General features: G+C 39.9%; 2 protein-coding genes across 3 annotated transcripts in view; one reads left to right on the forward strand and one right to left on the reverse strand.

Annotated features, from left to right (window-relative positions):
• Positions 1-16,490, reverse strand: part of CAV1 (caveolin 1) — a 31,773-nt gene extending 15,283 nt beyond the window's left edge. The window contains exons 1-2 of one of the 2 annotated variants that reach the window (XM_017664029.3): positions 16,335-16,490; positions 14,772-14,936 (exon numbers count right to left, since the gene is read on the reverse strand). In XM_017664029.3, the coding sequence (XP_017519518.1) occupies positions 14,772-14,936; positions 16,335-16,364 (195 nt within the window). In that variant the 5' untranslated portion in view covers positions 16,365-16,490. Of the gene's footprint in view, positions 1-14,771; positions 14,937-15,614; positions 15,853-16,334 lie in introns of those variants that run through there. The other variant, XM_017664030.3, reaches the window with a different exon arrangement.
• The window catches only part of TFEC (transcription factor EC), a 629,038-nt gene that overhangs the window by 109,965 nt on the left and 493,608 nt on the right, over positions 1-25,465 (forward strand). Inside the window, exon 2 of the mRNA XM_073238555.1 lies at positions 9,279-9,413. The gene's annotated coding sequence lies outside the window, so the exon portion shown is untranslated. The remainder of the gene's footprint in view (positions 1-9,278; positions 9,414-25,465) is intronic.

Below are 25,465 nucleotides of genomic sequence, written 5' to 3' on the forward strand. Positions count from 1 at the left end.
AATGGTTTGATTGTGTGTGTGCATGTGTGTGTGTGTATAAGTATTTCTGCTACTAGACTGTAAATTCCCTGGAACCTAGTTGGTACTCAGTTAGTATTTGTTGAATAAATGACTGAATTAGTGAATGCTGCTGCTTGCTAAGTTGTAGTTCTCTCTTTCTCCTGTTTATAAGAGCACCAACCTGATCAAATTTTCTTTGGGAAAGAAAATTCTGAAAGTGGTATTATCTGGCTCAAGGGTCAATAATTGCATTTATTGATTACATTCATTTGTTCTAACCCAGTCATAGTAATATCAGTAAAAGAGCGATCAAAAGGTGACCAGTGTCAGGGAAAACAGATTGATTCAGTTTCTGCTTATGATATTTGGGTTCAGACCTACACATTTAGGCATAGCTTTGCTTAGGGAGTTGACGAGTTTCCTAAGACTGTCCAGGTAGTCTGGAATTCAAGCAACTTTTTAGATTCATATAGCTGGGGTGCTAAGTAATGATATTAAAATTATATAGAGCCCTAAATGCTAAACCTTGTAGGGTTTGTACGGGTAAGAGAGGAACAAACTCTTTATAGCTGGGAAAATCTGACTCAAAGTAATAGTGCTTTTGCCTGTAGCTCTTAGTCATCTGATCCTATCGCTCACAGATGGGCTGTTAAAAGAACTGCAGAAATGTGGTCCCATGAACTAGGTGAATTTGACAACTGTTAGCACTAAGAAAGTCTGAACGTTTTCTATTTAGCTAGCTCTTTTTAGGACTATTGTTCTAACTAAAGTTGCAAGTAATTATGCACTCTCTGTTATGTGTACCAAGACGAATTGGCTGGTTACAAAAAAAAATGACTGAAGGTTTAGAACTAACTTTAGAACTGAACACAAATAGCCAATTTGGAGTAAAGGGCAATAAAAGGGAAGAAGGCAGAGTTCTGAGTCCAGAAGAGAGGGGGAGATGAACTCCAGCTCTTGATCTCTTCCGTACCAAATATTTATTTGTGTTATACTTATATTTGGCATACTGTTGATAGCTCAGTATCCAAAGGTGACTTAATTGAATCCCAAAGTCTTATTAAGAGTGAGAGTTATTGGTAAAATCTAGGGATAAGGTATTCAAAATAGTATCGATGAGGGATCATCCACTATTCTCTCTGCGTGTATTTTTATGCACACTTACAGGCTTCCACTCTTTTATGAATACTGGTCAAGTGGAATTACATAATTTTAAAAATGAAAGTGACTCAGAGGTCACCTAGTTTGACTTTTTGACTGCTATAGATGAAGAAACTGATGTCCAGAGGGTCCAAGTGACTTTTCCAAGGCCCAAGCTTGGTGTCAGTGTCCAAGAGAGAGCTGGAATTCAGATTTCTTCCGAGACTCAGTTTTCCTATCTGCTCTGAGGAGTTATTGGCAACAGTAAAGCATTTCTCAATGTCTGGCATTTCTCTATGCTAGGCAATGGAGAAATGAAGGACACCTAGGTCCACTGAAGCTCCCTGTGGCCTCTGCATCATTAGGAGAAAATCTAGTACATGTTGTCAGCTCCATTACTAGTATGCCTGAGCCATGAACCCAGGTAGGAAAAGGGGGATGGGATGATAGTTTGACACTTTAACCAGCTGATCTTCATTTTGTGGAGAATAGAAATAACAAGCAAAGGGAAGGGAAAACAACAGGACTGGATTATATAAGTAACACTTAATTTATCCCACATACAAAGTCTATCTTAAGCAATTGCCATAGTAGAGTTCTATAGCGTTACAGGAATTTGAGTGACAAATATCATATTCTGTTAAAAATGCTACAGACTCCCCAAAATGAGGATGTAGAGAAGTAATAATTTCCCCACTGTGACCGTTATGGTCCATGAAGTTTTATCATGGCACATATTATTGAGAAATTCTAACTGAGAGTCTAAACCAGACTCAGTTCTGGCTATACAATATCATCACCTGGAGATCTTTAAAAACAAAAAAGAATGCATAGGCCTGAATCCCATCATCAACTAATTCAATCAGAATTTTTAGGGAATACGTGTGCACAACAGTATTTTTAAAGGTCCCCAGATGATTTGCAGATAGGGTAAAGAACCACTAGCCTAATGTCAAAACAGCTACCCTTTTAGAAGCCATACTCTCTCATGAGCTTAAATCACAATAGGGGTTTATGAAAGCTGCAGAACTGTGTGAATATGCAATGTGTAGGAGGGAGTGGATGGTCAGGCTTGTCATAATGTTTCATACTGACCTTTTGGTACATACAATGCATGCATTTTGCAGTGTTCTACTTTCAGATGTTTACCACTCGCATTCTCAACCACTATTTAAAACAATGCTTTATTAACTCCACTTTCCCCCCAGACAGACCAGGTATCCTGCTGGAATACAGGAAAATGTTCATACATGTGACTATGCTTAAGTATTGAGACTGTATGTCAATGTTGTTATACACCAAATTGTGACTGTAGAGGTAGAAGGATTTGAGAAGTTACATAGACAAGGAATTTAACACCCAACTATTACAAAACAACCTCCTGTGACATATTCTTAGAATTAGCCACTCTTATTACTTGGACTTTATTTTCCCATGTAACCTAACACTTTTTTAAAAACTTAAGTGTACACCCCTTCCTCCTTTTTCCTCATCCTGAATGGAGATTGTGTCTGAAAAGTATTTTTCTTGTAAGTCTCATAGCAACCTGGCAGTAACTGAAGGCCATTGTCGTCCATGATTCCTTCTGCCTCTTTTAACAAATCATCTAAACAAAACAGTCTCTCCCCAGCCATACTGGGAGGGTTCTCTTCATCCCTTATCTCCTTCCTTTTGCTCTTCACTAGGGTCTTCACAGCATCTCTGCCTCCTTCATAAGATGAAAATAGGAATCCATTCTTAATAAGTCCAACAAACAGCAAATGGAGAATCTTGTGTGTGACATTTCTGATTGCATTGTCCTTTTGATTCTATTCATTATGCTTCTTTTAAAATACCATTAAATTATTGAAATGTTTAATGTTCAGGAACAATCTGTTTCCCACTTAATTTCTATATATTTTATTTCCAGTAATTTAACATTAAGTCACTTTGTATTGGTCTTTATCTTATTTTTATGGGCTATTTGTGATTTGTCAAAATCACTTTGATGTTATTTTTAGCATACATGTTAACAAGGCCATTGTAATTGACATCATTTGTAAGTTGTGAGTACTCTTAACTTGTTCACTTCAGTCATCAATAAAATAGTAAGCATGCTAAGACTGTGGTCCTGGCTGTATGAAATTCACATTACACATTTCATCACCACTTTTTGATGTCTGGCTACTTCCTAGTCCCACCTATTCTTAATTGAATAATGATTCTGGTCTCCTAACTTGGCTTCTCAACAGGGAAACTATTTGGAGTCCAACTAACATCTTACTTTTGTACATATTACTATAAATCCATTTCCTATAATAGGAGACAAGAGAAAGAGGCACATCTGGAAAAAGAGCATATATTCATTTCACTTGGCACAGACATCAATAATGAACTGAATGATGTATAATCCCTTCTAGAGACATTTAAGTGTTTTGCCTACTATTTTTTTCTTTGAGACGCGATCTGAGATCTGTGAGAGACCACTTCTAAGGTACAAACAAACTTCTATGCTGGTGGAATAGTGGATTAATGGTCACTGCCTCCCAGCTGGTAAAATTTCAGCGCTCTGTGTACTTCACATCTAGAATTAGTAAAGCGAAGGAGAAGGAAGAGGCTTGGGTTTCTCAAAGCTGCTGTTTTGTTCATGTGCGAAAGGTTTTGGATTTTTCTTCAGAGCTGTCTCCTGACTCAGTCATTCCTCTGATGTTTGTGTGCCATTTTCCAGGGGCAGATAGGGTTTGGCAGGGAGCTCTTCCACCCGTCTGTTGGTGGGGGAGTTCTCATGCGGCCTGAGACCCAACCCTCAGCCTTCTCACTTCTGACTCCAGGGGTCAATGCCAAGCAATGGAGATGGCATCTCTTGGCATTCTGGGAATTTGCCTGCCCTGCCTGCCAGATGCTTAGATTAGCCTTGGCCTCCAGGCCTCAGAGACTGTCCAGGTGCCTCAGCCTGCTTACTGGGAGGCTCAAGAGAGATCTGTCTGTGTCCTCCTCAAACTGGAGATAAAAGTAAAATTCTTAATAAGTATATACATGTATTAGAACATATTTTCTCTTTAGTAAAGAGAATGAGTAGCTTCGGATTTATTACTTACTTGGATATAATTTTTCTTACAAAGTTTTAAGTATGGCTGCTATGGAGAACAGGGGCAAAAGAAGACACTCCATAATGTGATCCTACTATCTTTTTGTTCCCGGGAGACTTTCCGTTACTTAAAGAAGAACTGAAGATTCTTTTCAGCGGACTCAATCCAGCATCCATTTTATGACGGTAGATTCGGTGTGGGGCCCTGGCATAGGTACTGGGCAGCTACAGTACTGGGGCCTCCAGGGGCACTGTGCTGCTCTGAAGGACTCAGGCATGAAGGGGGCGGGGAGGCAGGAGAGGGGCATGGGGATAAAGAGCGGAATACTCAGAAGGCTTTGATATAGGCTAAAATAGAGATAAAACAAAATGTGGGGGGAGCAAAGAGAAGAGCTGACCAATTCCAGTGAGGATGGTGAGGGATGGCTGGTGGAGACGAAATCTCTGAGGGGACCCCTGGCAGATGGCTGAAGTCCCGTCAGGCAGGCCGTGGTGCCGTGGGACTGGGGACATCCTCGGTGCCTGTGCTTCCTAACATTTCCCAGGTGCTTCCTAAATACTTGCTGAATGGCCTTTCTGGGGAGCATGTTATCTGAGAGTGATTATCATTCTTACCTCTAACTAAAGTAATAGAGGGGTTTACCCAAAATAGTTTGGTGAATTGGGGGTTATTAACTATTTTAGAAAGACATCTTCTCTCCCTACTAAAAAGCCTGACGCTTAGAATTCATGCGAGGAAGAGAGATCTGTTGACCTAACTGAAAAAGCTGCTGATGAAGTCTAACTGATTGCAATTCCTTTTCCTTGGAATGGTAGAGTTTGATATATCCATTTCCAGCTGCATATTTTTACTGCTAATGGTATAGAAAAGGCAAACAGTGAGCCATGATTGACAGAACATTTTAATTGTTCTTCTGAGCGATTACTGGTGGCTTGTAAAATGCACTATTAAATCTTATTAAATCTGTTCCTTGCTTCTGGCATTTGTTTTTGAGAATGAATATGTAATTACTAGGGAGGAAGTCTCAGAGAAACTAATTTCAGGATTAAATAGGCATTTCTCCCACTAGCAGAAAACTAAGGTTTTTCTCAATTGTTTCCTGTTTTTACAACATATTGTTGTAATGGCATGAATGTCTATGGAAATTGAATGGGCAAATTGAGAATCTTAAACGGAGCTCTTACATGCAAAGTACCTGTCAGGACCTGCTTCATTCTCTCACACCTACTCCTCTCTGCTCATTCAGGATCAGCCGCACCCAGGCACTGTGGCAGACTGGGTGCTTCAAAGACTCAGGTGATTCAACATAAACCAGCATTGTAGCTTGTCTGGTTCCAATTCTAGTCAGTGAGACCACACCCCCACTTTGTACCCCACCTCTGTCTTTAGTTCTTACATTAGACCTTCCTCCTCCTGCCGAACCCACCTGCCAAGTCTAAAGTCTGACCTTAGAACTGCAGGCTTGTCATGCTCAACACAGGACCTCCAAAACCCCTCCTGCCAAATGCTGCCCATCCACTGTAAGAACCCAGGCTCTGGGGTCTCGCGGTTTGCGTTCAGACTCTGACTCTACCACTTCTCACCTATGTAATTCTGCATAAGAAGCTAAGCCTGAGTATCTTATCTGCAAAACAGATGTGATGGTGAGAATAATAATAGCACCACCTCAAAGGGCCATTGGAGGATTGCTCATAATCTATGCCCCTGAGTCGCCTGTAGGTGGTGCTGTAGGGAGCATCCATGTCCTGGTTCACTCCTGCTGCCCACCTTACTCCCTGTGGTTGGCTCCATGGCACTGACGTCAGTCCTTTCTGTAGTCAAGGCCATATCTCGTCAGGCCACTTCCTGGCCTACTAATGCCTCTGTGGGTTGCCAAGGCCTACAGAGGTCCAAACACCTTGGCTGGGCACAGAGGCCCTGCTCATCTGGTTCCTGCTTGGGTCCCTTGCTCTGGCCGCCCTGCTGCTGCCCAGAAGATACCAAGCACACTTTCCTTTCTCCAGCACCTGGTGAACATGTGTTTGCCTTTGGAGGCTGGTGAGAACTCCTTGCTTTGTGCCCTGCTGCAGCCTCTCCCTTAGTTATACAGCCTCACTCAGATTCATTTTATGTATGCTTCCCTGCTAAACTCTAAACCCCCTGGGGGCAGGAGCAGTGATTGGGTGCTAAGTCAAGTGATTGTGTCATCAGACATGGCAGCTTCATGTACAGAAATGCATGTGGGGATCCTGGAGCTGTCACGTGCAAAGCCAAGTCCAGCACAGAGCAGGGGGCAAGACAGGCAAGGGCCTTGTGGTTCTTTATCTTTGTTGCTTTTCCTCCCAATCACCTACATTCTCACTACTTAGGTCCAGAAATCAGCATCTTTTCCAGTTTTTCATTGTATATGAGAAAATATAATTATGTTTGCTACCTGCAGCAAACATCGGATGACTCAGTGCAATCTCTAGACACAATTTATCTTCTTACATAGATTCTATCAATGTCTGTTTATATTGTAATGTCCTTGCTGGGCTCAGAGAAGATTTATATATTGAATGTGGCTTTAAAAAATTCCACTTTTAAATTGCTATGAAATGGAATATTAGGTACATACACTCACCATTATAATGAATTCAAGCCTCCTTAAAATTAAAATGCCTGGCTCTTAATTGCCTAAACAGCTAACAATGGCTAGGGGGAAGCTTGGTTATGGGTTAAGGAATATGTATTCCCCTGCCATGCCATGAAATAATGACTAATGAGAGACATATCAAGGTTCAATAAAGAAAACAAAATGTATTTTATATCTGAAACATCAACATAGTTTCTGTGAGAGGCAGGAAATAAGTATTCTGTGCAGGTGTAAATCTGTTCTACCAATTAATTCCCTTGGTAGTTTGCAGTACATGGATCATGCAGATTTCCTTTAAGACAACATTAAAAGCACTTCCCCCACTCTAAACAATGGTTCATATGAAAGAATGTCATTTTATGTTTCCTGGACTGACTGAAAAATAGTTCAAACTATTTTAAACATTCAATCTTTGAATGAATAGGTGACAGACTATGTGATGGAAAGACGTCAGTTGCATTAACCCTCTGTTGCAGGGGAAGAAACAAAGGTTTGAGTGTAGATTGGTGTTTAAGAGCTTCTCCTTCAAACTTGATGGCTGTGATGAAGGGCAGGAAAGGGATAACACTGGAGACTGGAGAGGAAAGAAAGGCATGACATGTGGAAATTCTGCCTGTTCTGCTAGAAAATAGTGTGCATAGGGACCTCCAATGTATTCCAGGTTTAGAGCTCAGTTACAGGCCATTGCCAATCCATTTGTGACCATATTTTTCTTCCAAAGTGGGACACTTATAGGCATGAAAGGGGCACTAGTAATAGTTACTCAGTGCTGACCAGTATTAACTGGACTGTATGAGAGAACCTAAAGCATATGGCTACCCCACTCCTAGGTCATTCTGAGGCTGTAAACTTGTGGTTGGCTATAAACCCAGGTGGCCTCAAGGGATGGAGGACCTTTGAGCAAAGTTGATTTGTGAGCCCTCCATGGTGTTTCAAAACTCTCTGGTGGAGTTTAAACTGGCTCAACCCTCAAGAATTCTTCTGGTAGGGAGAACATCTAGAACTGTAGTGTTACTGTACAGTCATCTGTCTTTTAGGGCAGAACCATACACATATAGGTCTTTAAGGGTATATATCCTTAAGCCAACCTTGTGTACAGCAATTTCTAAACCTAACTTCACAATGTAAAATATAGGAGCTTTGAAAAATATAGATCCTTAGGTGCCAACCTTGTTCGAATTTAAAAGATCTTTGCTAGGCTCAGGCCTCTGTATTTTCAAAAATTCCTCTGGTGATTTTAATGCCCAGCCAAATTTGAGAGCCCTCTTGAGTTTGTAAAGAGGCTGTAAAAGTTTAAGGATTTAAATTTCAAATTTCAATAGGAAGATTAGAAGTTGAAAGTCAATGGGAAGAGAGATATGACAGAACAACTAAAATATTTTCTATAATTTAATTCCCTTTTTGTAGGACAAAAACAGGGACAACTTGTTGAAAAATATATGTTCCTTATTTTGCCCCTGCCTTGTTTACTGGCCCAGGAAAAATTCAAAGCATTATAGATGGCTCCATTTTTGAACTAAGCCCTTAAGTTTATAAGGTTTTGCAGACAGAAGAATTTGGTAAAGGAATTTCAGCAAGTTTACAAAAGAAACTGCACGAGGAGAGGCAATGAGATAGCTACAGACTCTATGTGAGCAGCACTCATATCTATCTTGTTCTACATTGTAGCCACCTACACATAATAATAGACACATAATAATTGTTTAGTGAGAGGTGAATGACTTTTGAGGGGAATGCCATCATACGAGAATGACTCTCTCCTCTTTACAGTTACAGAAATTGAAGCATAGAAACAAAATAGCTTGCTCAAAATATTTGTAGAGCTGTATTTATTAGTTTTTATTAGCAAAACAAGTTTGCTCCCTGTTCATTAGCCAAACTTTCAGGTACTATCGAGAAAGGGAAATCTATTGCCTTTTCATCCTTCAACCCATTTCATTTCTAGTCCTGCACTAACAGGACTACACATTTTCTAGCTGAAAGATCATAAGAGCATTAATCCATTATGCTGAAATCAAAACTGATCTGATTATTATGTAAATGCCTTTTCTTTACTGTTAAAGAAAAATAATTTTGTGTCTGTGTGTATTTAAGAATCATTACATTCAAGTTTTAAGAAGAAAGTTACAAAAGTTGCAAAAATGTATTTTCTTGATTGGACGTCTTAACTTGATTGGATTAGAAAATATATTTTCTTACCCTATATATCAGGGTACCTCTGAACACATATGTGTTAGGCATATTTCTAGGGGCTGAGGGTTTCTTTTTTAAGACTTTCTTTTAAAAGAAGTAAAGTATGCAAATCTTTTTCTCCAGGGCCTTAGAGTACAGTAAATAAGATTATATAAATATAAATATAAACATAAGTATAAATATAGATGTGTGTGTGTGTGTGTATATATATATATATATGTGTGTATATATATATATATATATATATTTTTTTTTTTTATAAGGTCCAGAGCCTGGAAGAAGAAAAAGCGCATGTTTCCTTGTTGGCATAAATGATCTTTGTACGAAATCAGCATCCCTGACCTTTCCCCACTGCAAATCCAGCCAGGAGCATCATGAAAGGGCCCAGAACCCCACAGGTTGGCGTACACAGCCCCTAGGGACTAGCTCTCTCTGGGAATTCTATCATAGAGAACTTATGTTGAAAGTGGGGAAAACTGAAAAGCAGTTTCATTCAGAATATAAAAGTGTCTATTCTTTTATGGACTTGAGTGGGCAGGATGCATAAGCAGGTGGTTTTTGAAATGACTGGATTTTCCAGATGCTACCTACTATTGCAGCTGTTCTTTAAGCTCCTTTAAAATGTAGCCAATAGTGCTGTTAATTAGAAGAATAAGCCACATCATAAATGTTTTCATAATCCAAAGTATTTGGTGTATTTTGTCTTAAATTTTGACAAACAATATGAAATTTTATTCAGTTAGGAGCAAAGTTGAGCTAATTCTTCAATGTTTTTTGGCTGCAATTAGAGGAGAGGGAGAAGAAGAAAATTTTCCTCCAATAAGGATATAAAATGTATATCAATATTGGCTGACCTTGAAAGTGTCTCAAATGCTTAAGAATGAATAATACCCCCCATTTTAGTATCATCCTTTGCTCAGTGATGTGAGAATAATTTCCCACCAAAGATGACCACAGTGCTCTTTTATGAGCTGGGGATCCTGAATTCCATGCATGACCTCATATGTGGCAGAGTTTCAATCACCACCTTGTGAAGCTATCTCTTAAACAAACAAATAAGCAAAACTGGTACCAATTCCAGCAGAAGAGAATATTAACATGGAGCGAGTGCTTTGAGACAATCTGATCTTTTAAACCTTATGCTTTGATTCTCTGTATATCAAGCATAAAATAAAAATTACCATTATAAATGCTTTCTAGTTGAAAGGGATTGCAGAGGCATTAGTCCATTATTTGAAACCAAAACTGATCTGATACCATGTGCATGTCTTTTCCTACTGTTAAAGAAAATTTTGTGTCTATACATATTTAAGAATCATTACATTCAAGTTTTAGAATAAAAAAGTTACAAATGCTTATATTTATTTGCCAACAAGGTCTCCTCTCAGAATGTCCTGATTGTGTCAGATTTAATCTCAGATTCATTTCAATTCATTTCTCTCCTCTTAACAATAGTCTGTGAAGTTCATATCATTTTATCTATTCTTACCTTATAACATGTTTCAAAATATCTGTTTTGGATAGTAACCAGGTGAAAACATGGATACAATTTTAAACAAGTTGAAAAATTAGTTCTTAAATTTATTTTAATGTTAAAAAGGTAACCCTTGTATTACCTTCCAATGCTAAAATTCTGTCATTTGAGATGCTTATGTGGTTTTAACCCAATGTCACTACACACTGCCCTTCTCAAGTCATGTCTGGACCTTTACCCAAGTACACTGTAACTCTTCTATGCTCATCCAGACTGACTACCTTTCATTACATCCAGTTATCTTCTAGAAAGCCCACCTTCATCATGTCATACTCCTGCTTGAAGTCTTCCTGCCTTCTTGCTGCTGACATAATAAAGTCCAGACTTATGAGTACTGGTAGGGGATACAGCGGTCTGAATATGGTCAGTCTTTTCATCTTTATGACCTACCACTCTGCCACATGAACTCTTTAATTCTAGTCAAAATGGGCTACAAAGCCTTCCAGCTGATGCCAGTGGGACATTCCCATTTCCACCCCTGGTTCATTGAGTATGCCCTTCTGTACTGCTCTCAGCCATTTGCATTCCATCCTGTCCTTTATGATCCAACTCAGATTGCACTCCCTTTCATGCCCTCCATTAACCTGTCTATAATGCATCCTCCTTCTCACCCTGCTGCCTTATCCATGGTAGGGTCTCCCTAACACTATTAATATCATTCACTTTTTAAAAAACTTTATTGAAGAATAATTAACAAATATAACTGTATATATTTAAGGTATACAATGTCATGATAATATACATCTACATTGTATGATTACCAAGATCAAAATAATTAATAACATTTACTTCTTAAAAACCTTTTTATTATGCAACATTCACTACCAAATCAAATACTTTTGATTTATTATAGCATATATTTTATCTGTTTCCAAAATGATGATAAAAAGGCTTACAATGGAGACCATACAAAACAGTATATTAGTTAAAAAAGAAACTGAAAATAGAAAGCAATATGTGGGAGGGAATAATTAATATGAGTTAATGAAACTTAAAATCTAGCTGTATGTTTCCTGGTAGTCAAAGCCAAAAAGGACCCATTAGTTACCACTGGACCACTAGACAGTGACTAACACTTGTGATATTACATGTGTGTATTTTTTTCAAACTTTTCATCTGTATGTATCTTGTCTCACTAATTCTAATCTTCATGACTGCTGGACTTATTTTAGGAATTACCCTTTGTAGCAAAATGTCTAGTCTAGCATATGATAAGAGATTATAAATGGATTAATTGATGATTAATGTGATATCAGAATCATAAATTTGAAGTCATTTTTATTTATTTAGAAATTCCAAGTAAGTACATAATAAACATGTGAATGAAAATGTGAACATTAGAAAACATAGAAACCTCAGAAGAATGGAGGGTCTGAGGTTGCGATCACTTTAATTAGAGAAAATTTTAAAATGTATTCATAACGTATTTTTGGATAAACATCAATACAGATATAATATGGCACTGCAAACTGTGCTGTATTATAAGATAAAGAAATAAGATAAGAAACTTATTTTATTGGAACTAGATTGTATAGATTAATTCATGTCATTATCACTAGTGGAATAGGTAATAATACTCTACCTTCTTTGAAATATAAATTTATGGTACACCCAGCTTCTGAGTGTTCTTTCTCTTCCTGAATAGCTGTTTTATGGAACTGAAAAGATAATGTTGCTCCCTACACTGTACATCATAGTTTCATTTCTTCTCCATCTAGAGCTATTTTTCTAAACTTGGTATTGAAACCTTTTTAAAATTCAGGAAACACTTTAGTCTGGCGCTGTCCAATAGCGATTTCTATGATGTTGGGGACATTCTGTATCTATGGTGTCCAATACAATAACTACTAGCCTCATGTATTGAGGACTCAAAATGTGGCTAGTGTGGCTGAGCAGCTGAATTTTAAATTGTATTTAATGTTAATTATTTGAAATTTAAATTGAAATAGCCACAGTGGCTAGTGACTACAGAATTAGACAGAGCAACTTTTACAGAACTGCTTGCCTTTAGAACAGAACTTTCCTTACCTGATTTGGTACCTTAAATAGTAGATTCAGTTAACCCATATTTCCTTATTGTCATGTGAAGTTTGAAGCTACCGTGCATTAACAGTTTCTGCATTATTTTAAGAAGTCTATTGTCATCAAACATAAAATGTAGGAAAATTTATTCTTTGCTGTCATAGTAACATGGAGAGTATCATTCCTCTTTCATTGTGTTTGTCCTTGGAACCCCAGAATTTTATAAAATAGGAGTCCTCATAAGCTGGTAGGCCCCCTTTCCTGCCAGATGGCACTTTTTTGACAGAATTTACACTTGTAGCCTGGGTGTCTCTCTGGAGGGCATTCTCTGAAGTTCTCTCTAGGCCAGGTATCTGAGGAAGTGGGCCCTTCAAATTTTTCTCAAGGTGGATTTTTCTGTCTGGCTGTGTTGTTTTGCTTATAAGAGCAAGTGGGTGGAGTTTGCTTTTTCTAGGCCAGCAAGAGCTTGCTCTAACTCTTCCTTTTAATTTCTTTAATATGAGGATCCCCACACTTGCTCTTTGAAATGCTATTCTGTAAACTGCTATTTCCTCTCAGCCTGTTATTCCTTTTTTCCATCTGTGTTGAAGTCTCTTTTCCCAGTGGGGCCTTTCTTTCTCAACTTAGTCATGCTATGTGTGGGACCCACATCCACAGCTGACTCATCCCGGGAGGTCTACTTGCTGCAGAAACCCCGCTCACACTGCGGTGGAACAACAGAGAGGCTCCAGTGAAGCCAGTCCTTTCTGAAATCTGCCTCTTTTTCTGACATCACTCTGTATCCAAAGCTATGCAAGAAGAGAAAAAAGCACAAATGCCCTCCCCTCCCTCCTTCAGGTAACATTTTTAGTAAATAGTTTTTAGCAATTCTAATTTCTAGTTTATAAACTACTTTTTTATTTCTATTGCTTTGAAATATTCCATAATCTGGCTAGTAGAAAAATCTGCTAAATGCTCCAATTTTCCTTTTTCCTCACCAGCAAGCCAAGAGAGTCAATTCTGATGGTTACATTTTCCTTCCAGTTACAGATTAAATTGTTCCCCCTTTTGAAATATATTATTCATAAATGTGAATAGTCTCTGAACTATATAGCTACTCCCACCCACTGAAAGGAGGCCAGGGGCAGAAACTGCTTGTCCACCTCATTGGCTGCTCAGTTGTGCAGAACTGGGTCTTCACACTCTGATCCTCTAGGCCAGGACTTGCCTTGGCCTTCTCAGCCCCTCACGGAAAGCCTTTGCCAAGGATGGCTCAGGCCCATGATTTCCCAATCCAGATGGGTTGAGACAATAATTTCCTCTGACTTGATTTGCTAAAAGGGTCAAAGTTGAATAACATAATAAAAAACTGGTCACCAGGTTAAAATCTAAGTTTGGTCAGTAACCCATTCAATTAACTTATTTTTAATCTCGCCAAGCACATCCTGAAAGTATAAAAAAGAACTCCAACCTGAATGTTCCATTAGCTCAGGGAAGGCTGACCCAGGTAGTCACTAAAGAAGCAACTTTCCACACCTAATTAGAGGTGTCTGTGGGAGAAACCAAGAGGCTCACATTATTTTTGGTTGTGTAAATTTGCTTAGCTGTGCACACCAAGAGCCATGTTTTTCCACTTAGAATAATCTTCATATATATTGTATAGTATATAATATGCATATTACTGGTATTCTTTGTCTTTAGTAAGAGGCATTTCCACCCACTCTATTATTTTTAAGAAAACCACTTCAGGTTATCTTGATTTTAGCTGTGGGAGCCTGCCTACTCTGTATTCTGGCTTTCACCTTTGGTGCAAGACCTTACATGATGATCTTACAGCCAATTCTGGGTGCGATGGGACACCAGCCTTCACTAGACTTTCCGCCTGAGAATAGAGAGAGGGTGGCCTGCAGCACAACAGTCCCACCTCTCCAAGGAGTGGGGGGTTCTGTTTGTTGCTAAAATCCGGAGGTTCATTTGCCAGGAGAACAGAGCAGTTACATGAACTCCTACAAAAGTCTAGTAAGCTAAATTCCAGCTGAACTAATGGACAGGAGGAAGGGGGAGGGGTGATGTGACATTTCCAACTACGGCAGGAGCTCCCACACTTCAAGCCCAGAAAACGGTGGCATGTGGCGAAGGTAAAGACAGATGCATAGGCTGCTTGCCAGAGAAGAGCTGTGCCGGCCCCGACAGCGTCCCCTCGCTGGCCGCCTCACCTTACCTTGACCACATCGTCGTTGAGATGTTTGGGGTCGCGGTTGACCAGGTTAATCTCTTTGGTGTGCGCGTCGTACACTTGCTTCTCGTTCACCTCTTCTGCCATGGCCTTGTTGTTGGGCTTGTAGATGTTGCCCTGTTCCCGAGTGGGAACAGTGTAGAGATGTCCCTGTGGAGGGCCGGACAGCCAGGAGGGCGGCGGATGGCACGGTGGTGGGAAGAAAAATTCAAAAAGAAAAACAAGCGATCAGAAGTCAGCCCGGCAGCGAGGCAAACCTTCAGACTCGAAATCGAACTAAACGCTTCGGCAGCGGTGGCTCGACGCACAGTAAACTCCTGGGCGCCACAAGCTTTTTAAAAGGATCGAGGAGAAGACACCACACCCCTCGGTACCAGGCAGGGAGCTCCTGCCTCCTCTGCCCGCCGCCAGGGGTCAGGGCAAACCCCGCGGCGCAGTCCGCCCAGCTCCCCGCCCGCTCACGCCCGGCCGGGGGTACCCTGCGGAGACCCCCGCCGGGGAGGAGACCGATCTCCGACTTCCCCCCAGCCCCTCTCTCAGCCACCCTCGGAGTGCTTCACCTGCGGCATTTTCCCGTCCTCTTTCCCCATTCCCCTTCTGCCCATATCCCTCCCAGCTTCATCCTTAAAATACAGTTTGGACACCCTCACCCACCCACCCACGGAATGTCCCCATTTTCTTTGCTTCCTGGCCGCGACTCCCTCGCACCTGTCCGTGTGCCACATCCTCCCTCTGCATTCTGTCCCTCCACAGCTTCCCCCACCCCCGTGGGGTCACAGCCCCGGATGCCCCCATTCCAAGATCGAGCCATGTGTCATGAGATCTCACCTGCACACTCCCTAGACCCACCCTCAGGTCACTACCGGGCTGCCGGCCGGCGGCTGAATGGCGATTGCGTTAGGGAAAACCAGGTCTCCACACTCGGGCGGAGCCCGAGCGCAGGAGGGTGGTTGGAAGGGGTGATGGTATTTGGGAGGAGGGGAGGTCCGTCCCTCTCCGAACACCCCTGCTAGGCGCCGAAAGGCAAGAAGAGTTCTTGAGGTGGCCCAAGAGCTTTGGAAAGTGCAAACACGACGCTCTGCCGCCTTGGCCTGGAGGAGGTCCAGGCGCCTCGCGGGGTCTCGGGAACCGTCCCCCGGACGGCGGGTGAAGGACCTCCCACCCTGCGATCCAGCTCGCAGCCTCCTTGCAGGCAGGGGCTGGACCGCGGGGACCCGGCAATAATAAATCAGCATCCAGGACCCATCCAGAAATACTGCCTCGGTCCGACAGGCAGAGCCAGCCTCAGGACCCTGACCCCCTTTTCCGTGTCCCGGTAGCTTAGGGCCTTCCTGGCCCCCTTCCCAATAGGAAAACATGAAACATTCCTGCCTCCCCTTCACCTCCCCGCCCAGGCCCATTCCTCAGCGGTGCCAGCGCGAGAGGAGTGCTCCAAAGTCGAGAGAAGGCTGGGGCAAGGAAAGCAGTCGGAATATTTGGAGTGGGAGATAACAGAAACAGGCGCTCTCTGCGCGCCCCGGAGCCCGGCGCGCACCCACTCAAGCCTACCTCGGAGTCTACGTATTTGCCCCCAGACATGCTGGCCCGTGGCTGGATGAAGGCTCTGAGATTTCCCTGGGCTGTGATTTAAGGGAACTGAGGAAGGAAGATCTTGTATTGTATGGAGGGGGAAAGGCGCTGGCGGAGGGGGGGTGGGGCGGTGGCTGGGAGGGAGTCTCCTGGCTGCCCGCCAAGGGTTTGTTCTGCTCGCGGTTGGCCGGGACGTGCGCTGCGCCGGGTCTAGGCACATCCCCAAGGTTCTGGCAGTAGAGGGCGGGGAGCGCCCGCAGGGAGCAAAGAGCAAGGAGAAAATGTTTCACTGCTTGGGCAGATATTTTAAACCTGGGGCAACATTTTCCCAGCTGTGAACAACAGAGAGGCGGCCTGGGGAGAGCGAATGTTTTTGCAGTGCATCATCCCAGCAGGGGTGGGAAGTGGAGGAACCCGAAGCGCCTGCAAAGATGCCCAGTATGGGCACCCGAGCTTCAGGAAGAATTCTGCTCTCTTCTAAGCTGTTTCTTCTCATCGCCCGCGTTCCATCACTAAGACACAACTACCTCCCTGTTTCACAGAGGAAGGGCTGAAAAATGGCCCGGAACCTTTAGGTGCATTTCATATCTAAACACAAGGGAAGAATTTGTGTGGGTGCGGGTGTGTGGTGTGCTTTTGGTGACACTTGTTTACGTCTAGTCGGTGCGGATGGAAACTTGGAGAAGTCGGGATGCAAGAATTTAACGTTTTCCTACGGCTTCTGAAATCTCTCCTTAGTGCTTGGAAATAAGAAATGAAAATGTTAAACTTTACTGATTTTTTTCTGGAGCAAAGGAAATTCATGCCAGTAGGTTATGCCATATTTACAAAATACATGAAATACTTACAATGGTAGAAATATTTAATTGGAGTTTCAAGTTTACCAGAGGGATTTATTTATTTTTAAATGTGCTTGGCTGTGAGTTGTTGGAGACTTGGCTTTTCTACTAATAATTAGAATTTTAAAAATTGTTAACGATTAAAATATTTTATCTGTTTCTGAATTGGGGGCTTTTTTTCTTTTCTTTATTATAAAGCAGCACAGAGGGAATTAAACAAAAACAGTCGTTTTACATTTGGTATATAATATCAAGAAATTCACTCTCCAAAAATGGAAAGGGCATTTCACCTACACTTCCACATGTACTCAAAACCCAGATTATGGCATGAAATAAAGAAGCTGGGAATATACCTGAAGGGGTACAGGTCACATTAAAAATACCGGCAGTTTGTATATGGGGACAGGCACACAAAAGAGGAGGAGAAAGTGAAATGATGGAATCCTTAGTTGAAGACAAGACATGAAAATATGAAAGAGAACTATAAAACTATAAAGGACAGGCTATTGTTGATAGCAAAAGGGCAATACAGTTTTTGAAAAAAAGATCAGTTTCCACTATATAGCAGAGAAAATGTTACAAATGTTGTCATGACTTTAATTATGCAGGCTAGTCATCACTGGAATACTAAAGATCATACAAAAGTTGTGTTTTCTTAATTTTATTTCTGCTAAATTTAATTTCTAAATTCTTTGAACAGATTGGTTGTTAACAAACATGATATGCTAGAAAAGGGTGGTGTCAAGTTCAATGTGTTATATTAGTCCCCAGTTTAAGTCTAATGAATGCTGAAAGATTGCTGCTCCTCTACCTCTTCCCTCATAAATATTGGCTGCAAAGCAGTTGGGGTTATGTTCTATGGAAAAATGTGGAAACTGTTTCCCATCTATTGTTATTCAGTCTTCAGCTGTGATGAGTAATCTTGACTGTGAAAAAAAAGTCAACAGGAACAGGGAGAAAGGGTGTCCTGCATTCCAGCGAGGAATGGATTTTCCGGGGAGGCCTTGGAGTGAATGCTTAACTAGTGCTCAAAGGAAGGAAAGCAGCCATGCTGGGGAAGTCCTCGTTGGAGCCAATCAACAGCAGCACACAGAATCATGATGATCAGTGAAGCATTGTCAGTGCCAAATGAATTCCTATGACGGGAAAAACCACAAACTCTTCATTAACCTGTCTCAACAAGAAGCTGGCAACAAAAAGAAACAAATCTTATTCAATAAATGAATGGCAGAATTGTCTCCAACTGTATGAGAAATAGAGAAAAGATGAGGAAGAACATTATTAGCATAGGTACAAGATTTGAAATGGATAGATGATGTAAAAAAACAAAATATTTTTCTTTGATACACAGATAACTTTAGGCTTGGAGACAAGTTAATAACTTTCTCCACATCTTTTACTACAAAATGGATAAATGGCAACTTATTTGCCCTCCATTTTTTTAAGGAACAGCCTTGAAAGTCAGCTCATGCATTATATGTTACTAAAAATATAGAGCTAAAAGGGGCACATATCATCTAAACCTGCCATCTCAATATGAGGAAACTGAAGTCTAAATACATGAAAATGATTTGTTCCTAAGCAGTTTTGTGGTTCAATGAAATATTTTGAAGCTGATAAACAACTAGAGAACCTGTTAGCAACTTACGGTACATGGGATTCTTGAGTAGTCTAGTGAAGGCCTGCTCATGGCAAAAGTGTGAAGTCAGTGGCCTTTCATGTTCTCTCATCTTTCTAGGTGCCCTTCCTCCTGCATGACCTCCTCTTCTAGTCCCCACCTCCTAGGTACTCTTCATATGCTGCACTGGCTGCATCTAACCCCACTATAGGATCAGGAGTCTAAGGTTTGACCACTTACAATGTTATCAATTGTTCTAAGAAGCAGGCATCTTTCCAACATTTCCCAACTGTCAGAAGCTTGAGACTGCCCAAATGCATCTTTGTTGATGAGTTCCGAAAAGGGATGATAGCCTAGATTATACTAGGTGTTATCACTAGGTGTGATATAAAAAAAAGTAATGACCAGTACAGCAGAGCCATCCAGCAGTCATTACAGATCTGGGTCACAGTTCTGTAACTGCGCCTTGAGAGTTCTGCTGGCTAGTTGCTGTCTCATTGGAAGGTTTGGTGCCTTTAGAAGAAGGACAGGAGGGAAGGGGATACATTTCCGAGGGTGACTGTTTACATGTGAGTACATAAATGTCAGTATTTTTACAATCTGTGTGTTGAGCTAAATATTTGCCCTATTTTCCACCATCAATACTTTACCCACCTTTCCATTCACTGAATTCCATTCAGGCCTTCTCCCTATGCCTGCCAAACTTTCTTCCTTAAAGAAACAGCTTTCTAGATGATCTGTTCCTAGTCCTGGCATGAAGACCCACTGGAATCTTCCTTGGTTTGGGCCTTTCTATTTTGAGTATTTTAAATGAGTTTTTTCTATTTATTTTCCTAAAAAAATAAAAAACCATTTTCACGTTTTAAGAATCTTTCTGACCAAGATGGCTGAGATAGTATTCTTTTCATACTGTTTCTTTAAATGAGCTTCATTTTCTTTATTTGTAAAATGGAAAACATATCGACATCTACCCAGTAGGGGTGTTGTGAACATTTAATGACGTGTTGCTTATCTAGCACTAAGGATACTTCTTAACATCATAATAGATGCTAGAGTTAAGGGGACAAATTTCTACCCACGGATTCAGCACTGGAATAAATGCATTTTACTTTAAACTGTTTGTATTGTGAAATAAATCAGTCACCCAAGATATAGCAAATAGTATAATGAACACTTACCATTAAGCTCGATCAAATAAAATCATTTTATTCGCTACAGATTTTTAAAAGTGGACCATGTTGTAGATACTATTAAAGTCTATTGTGAGATACAAATTTCTTGTTTTCTGTAACTAAACTTAATTTCTTTTACAAACCCCCATTCCTTCAGGTGGCAGAATATCCAGTTTAGTCAATTCCTAGTTTCTTCCATTTTGTTGGGATTGTGTCTAAATTCCAGGAGCCAATGAATTGCCAAGGAATCTCAGGTGGACCTGGGAAGGAGAGTCTCTTCCTTAGCCGTGCATCTTGAGTCTGCTGATAGGTACATCATCCTGTCTGTCCTCAGTCATCGGTCCATTCAGTATTTCTCCTCTGTCCTTCACATGCATTCAGTATGACCCTTAGTGCTAGAGACACGCTTTGCTACTTTTGTCCTTTTTTGGGGGCTCTGTGCATGTCTAATGAATCTGGATGGGCAAGCCTGATGCAGCATCATGGAGCATCCCATGGTGAGCGTGGTATAGAGAACAGAATAAATGCTGTGCCATGGTGCAGAGAAACTATAGAGGGTTGCTGATCTCCACAGGCTCTACCCAGAAGCAGGAGGCATAAGTATCTCTGCTCTTACATCTTCCTAACTTATCTGGGTCTGTGCTAGGGACACATGTATCAAAAATTAGTTTGCTTATTTTCCCAATTTCCTCTCCTTAGAGCAGGAAGCTTTGCTTTTATTATCACCCAACAATTTTTTATGCCTTGAATTATCACAAGATAAAAGCTTTTGGAATCAAGAAGAGCCTTATCTCTGCTTCTGTGCTGTAATAATCCTACCCTAGGCATGGGGGTTGTGGGTGGGGGAGGAAGGCTCCAGGGGCACCTAGAAAAGAATGTGAGTAAACACTTCAAAAGTGGTATCAATCACAATTTTTCTTCTTCCCTTCAACCAAATCCTGCCAAGATTTTGCCAGTAACATCTCTTAAGATCTGTTTTTTTCCTGAATTATAACAAACCCTCAAATTCAAATTCCAAATATGTGATTTTAGTCTGCCAATATTTATATTTCATTGATAGCCTTGCATAAAGGCTTTTATCCACAAAATATTGACAGTGGAATAGTATGTCTGGCCTTTAGCTATCACTGTCAGTTTATTTTACAATTTTCTTATCAAATTATGTTATTCAAGACCAAATCAATCTTATTGGTTATTTAATCTTATTGAAATAAGGTTAATTCTTGGGAAAACTTTTGAGTAGCAAATTTGCATAGAAAGTACAGCTCTTTTCAGTGTCTTAACTCAGACTGGTAAAGGTGTAGTTGTAAGTACTCAGTCAGTGCAGATGGGCTTTAAGTCTGAGTGATAGCACAGCAGCTGATCACCAGCGAAAGATGATGTGAACCAACACTTTTTTTTGTCATCATATATTCAACACATATTTTAAAACTGAATTTTAGGGTGTATCAATCATTACTACAATAATTTGGTGAAATAAACTTCTACAAAGCTCAGTGGCTCAAGAACGACCATTTATTCTCACGGATCTGTAGTTGGGTGTGCTGTGGCTTGGCTGATCTAGGCTGGCATGGCTGCGGCAGCTCTGCTTCCCATTGCAGATCTAAGCTGGTTCTGCTCCATAGGTCTCTCATCCTCCTTGGGCCAGCAAGCTAGTTGGGGCAGGTGCTTCACTTGATACAAGAAGTAGCAGATGCACAAGAGGACAAGAAAAAATATGCAAAGCTCCCAAGTCTAGACTTGGAAATAGCACACTGTTACTTCTTCCCTGTTCTGTTGGCCAGGGTGAGTCATGTGACCCAATTCCAAGACAAGGACTGAAGAAGTAAATTCCATCAATGATGAGGCAAAGTGTGAATGCAGGAAGATGTGAAGAGCCCAAACCTACGTCAAATGTGTGGGTCATTAGGGACTGGTTCTTAGCTTTCAGTTTTCTGTGTTTTAATCTAATTTCTGAGATACACCATTTTGCTCTTTTTTATTTCATTCTCAGAAAACTTTATGTAGGGTATTAAAAATCTTTCCATTGAACAGTTGGTAACAAAAATGATCCCTTAATCTTAAATTAAATGCAAGTTTCTATATGAAGATTCTCATATGTGATGCTTAACAAAACACCTCAGAGAGAGGGACCCAGACAGGTCATGAGATACATTCTCTTGCCTTAAAGCAGAATGTGATTTTTAAGGAAGTTGACAATTTATCCCAGTTTCAAAAATTTAGGCCATTATCTTATCATTGTCATCGCTATTATTACCATTCTGGAATTAGAACTAAATCTGATGAAACTTGTGACTTTTTTGGAAGATGTAGCACAAGTTTGTCTCTGAAAGTAGTTTTTCAAAATTTTCAACCTTGCTTTTTCTTTTATCTGGAAAACTTTTCCTTTGAGATTGAAATACCCTCTTTTAAAAATGACATTAAAGGAAAAATCATAAAAACAATCCTATTTTTCAGTTTAAATCTAAATATTGAGAAAATGCTAAATGATAAACAAATATGAAAACATTGAGTTCTTTTTAATTTGTGCCTCAAGTCCATGCAGAATTCCAGGTTCCTTTCATCATCTCATCATGGTGCCAAAATAAATCAAAGTGCCGTAAAATTGGATAATCTATCTAATTTGATTAGTTTAATAACTGGATGATAGTAGTCCTATCAAAATAACTGTTCCAGAAATCTTTAAGTAGAGAAAGTCTTAGTCTAAACTTACAGCCAAATATTAATATAAGCAAGGAGTAAAATACTTTCAGAAAGCATGAAATGAAAGGTAAATAAATATTTGGTTCATTTCTTTATCTAGGTAGATTTATATCAATAATAAAAGTAATAATTACAGTCTTATCTAATCCAAGACTGAAAATATTTATCAGCATAGCAATTTTCAGGAAAATTGGGGTCAAGTGGTAAAACAGCACCACATTACATCTAGTTGGGAGCAGTAGACTATTTAGATATGTGGACAATGACTACATTTCCTCCTATTCAAGTGAAACAAAATTATGATCATGCTTTAGAAACTTTGAAATGCCATAAATCTTATCCAAAGTATAACTAACTCTCAGAAAACCTAACAGGACAACAAAATATAATATGATATGATACAATGTAATATATACCTGAGATATTTACCATTTTATAGTATACATATAGAGAATACAGCATAGTAGATATATTAAACAGCATATTAGAACATCACATTTTGTTTTACACAATTTAAAAATTCCATTTTAACTATAATGAAACAATAAATAATAAAATAATATTAGCTCCTGAGTACTACCAGAAATTGCAAGGAGATGTAAACTTCCATATTTTTCTTAAGTTAATGTAAATATTTGGGAGGAGTCCTCTACAAAAGCCCTTTGTTTTGTAACCAACCCATCTGGCTTTAAGTCAGAGCTCTATTATTTAACAGAGGAAACTGTCTTTCCTTTTGGTTCTTCCCCTAGTAAATAAACTATTTACCAGGAGTTGCAGTTGCTTTTACCTGAACATATTTATCTCTACAACCACTCCTTTCAAGGCAATGATACTTAATCATGAAGTATTTCACTCCTTAAAAAGTATATATAAGTTCATATTGACCATTTATTAAGTGGTTTTGTTTTATAGAGAACTTTACTTTCTCATAATCATATAATGAGTTTTTTTTCCACTAAGTCCAAAGAAAACCTGTGATTTCAACATAAGCTTTTGTACAGACTGGAAGATGTGCTTAATTCTACACTGCTGGCTTTATTTTCAATTAATTCAACTTACCTCAGAAAGAATGTGAATGTGTTTTAAAGCAGGTGTGGGGATTATTGTTAGAGGACAGACAGTAGATCTTAGCATAGGGCCAAAAACTACCTCTCTGTTAGTTACTTCTTTTCTCTGTCTGCAGCTATTTCAACCTAATCTCTCTCTGTATCTTTCTTGAGTTAATTTCTAGGACCTTTGCTACTTCAAATGTGGTTCAGGGACCTGCAGTGTCAGTGCCACTGTCACCTGGGAGCTCATTAGAAATCAGAATCTTGGACCCAATACCAGATTTACAGAATCCAAATGTGCATTTTAACAAAATTCCCAGGTTGTTCTTGCGAACGTTAAATTTTGAAAAGCAGTGATCTAAGGGAAACTTGAAAATGCATATTCTATAAAGGGGTTTTAAAAGGCATAAGTTATGCCAGCAAATACCACTCTCCTGTGTAAGAACCATGAATAAAGGAAACGCCCACAAATACATCCATAAAAAAGCTTTTACATCGTGGGAAGAGCAGTGGAACTGAAGTCCGGATGACTTACAGGGAATCCCAACTCCACAAGAGGAAGTAACATACTATTAGAGAAATATTTGTAAGCAAATTGAAGGAAGCATCATTTAAGGGGGAACCCTACAGGCTAAGTGGCCAAGTTGCTTGCAGGGAACTGGCAGTTCTTTCCATTTCTATAAACTGAAGGTTTCTTGGAATGTGAGATCAAGAATTACAAACTGGCAGCAGCCAAGGTCTTTTTTATTTTTCTAAAAAAGGGCCTGAACTGTACTAAACTCTCCCATTAACCACACCCAAAAGGTACTGGCCTGTGGCAAGAGTTGAGGCACCACTGGTCTGTTAAATTTATTAGAAGACAGAGCAGTTTCTTTGGGACTGCATTAAAGTAGCCCAAACCCATCCTCACCATGAAACGTTTCATGCCAGGCAGACTTCACGCCAGATTATAAGGCTGGGAGAATTTTCTTTCCCAATTGCAAATATTTCTTCTACTCTTAAGAATCATAAAATCACGGAAATCTTTAAATGAATCCCTAGTTCATCATGCAGCCTAGAGCTTGCCTGCATCTGGTAGGTCCCAGATAGATTAATGTTCATCATTCCTAAAGCTCTTTCAGGAAAAATATTTTACAGTCTTCTTATTTTGCCCATTTCCCCTTTTTGAATATATTTATGATCACAGTTCTTACTGTGTATGCCTGCTCTAATGAAATGATCACTGTAAGAGAATTCCACTTAGGCTTTCTCTCTCGTAGAAAAAGAAAGTTTTAGCAAAACTGTTCTTTGTACAATATTTTTCATGTTTCATGTAGCCCTTCAATCACCTTTAGACCAATAATACCAACAACTCTGGCTCTTTTTCAGGTGTCTATTTCAAAACTCTAATCATCATAGCCTCTTCTTACCTAAATAATGTGTCTATAAGTAATTCAGTTGACTGCTCACTTGTCTCTTCTACATGATAGATGATTTCTTGTTGTTTTATTTCCACTGCTATGATCATGCCCCTCCCACACATTATTTAGGGTTAGAGAATATAAACAAGATGAAAATTTCCACAGAATATCTAGCATATTCAGTCAGTTTCATGGGCCCTGCACACAGAGTCCAAGTAATGTGTGCCATTCCTGTGACTACCTTAGGAAGGTCATATCTACACTGGAGAGGAAGGGGTCGTTGCATCTTATGCTTCTTTTTACATGTTCTAGTCTCATTTGATGATTTC

This window comes from Manis javanica, chromosome 6, assembly GCF_040802235.1.
Source record: "Manis javanica isolate MJ-LG chromosome 6, MJ_LKY, whole genome shotgun sequence".
In the NCBI taxonomy this organism is placed as follows: Eukaryota; Metazoa; Chordata; class Mammalia; order Pholidota; family Manidae; genus Manis; species Manis javanica.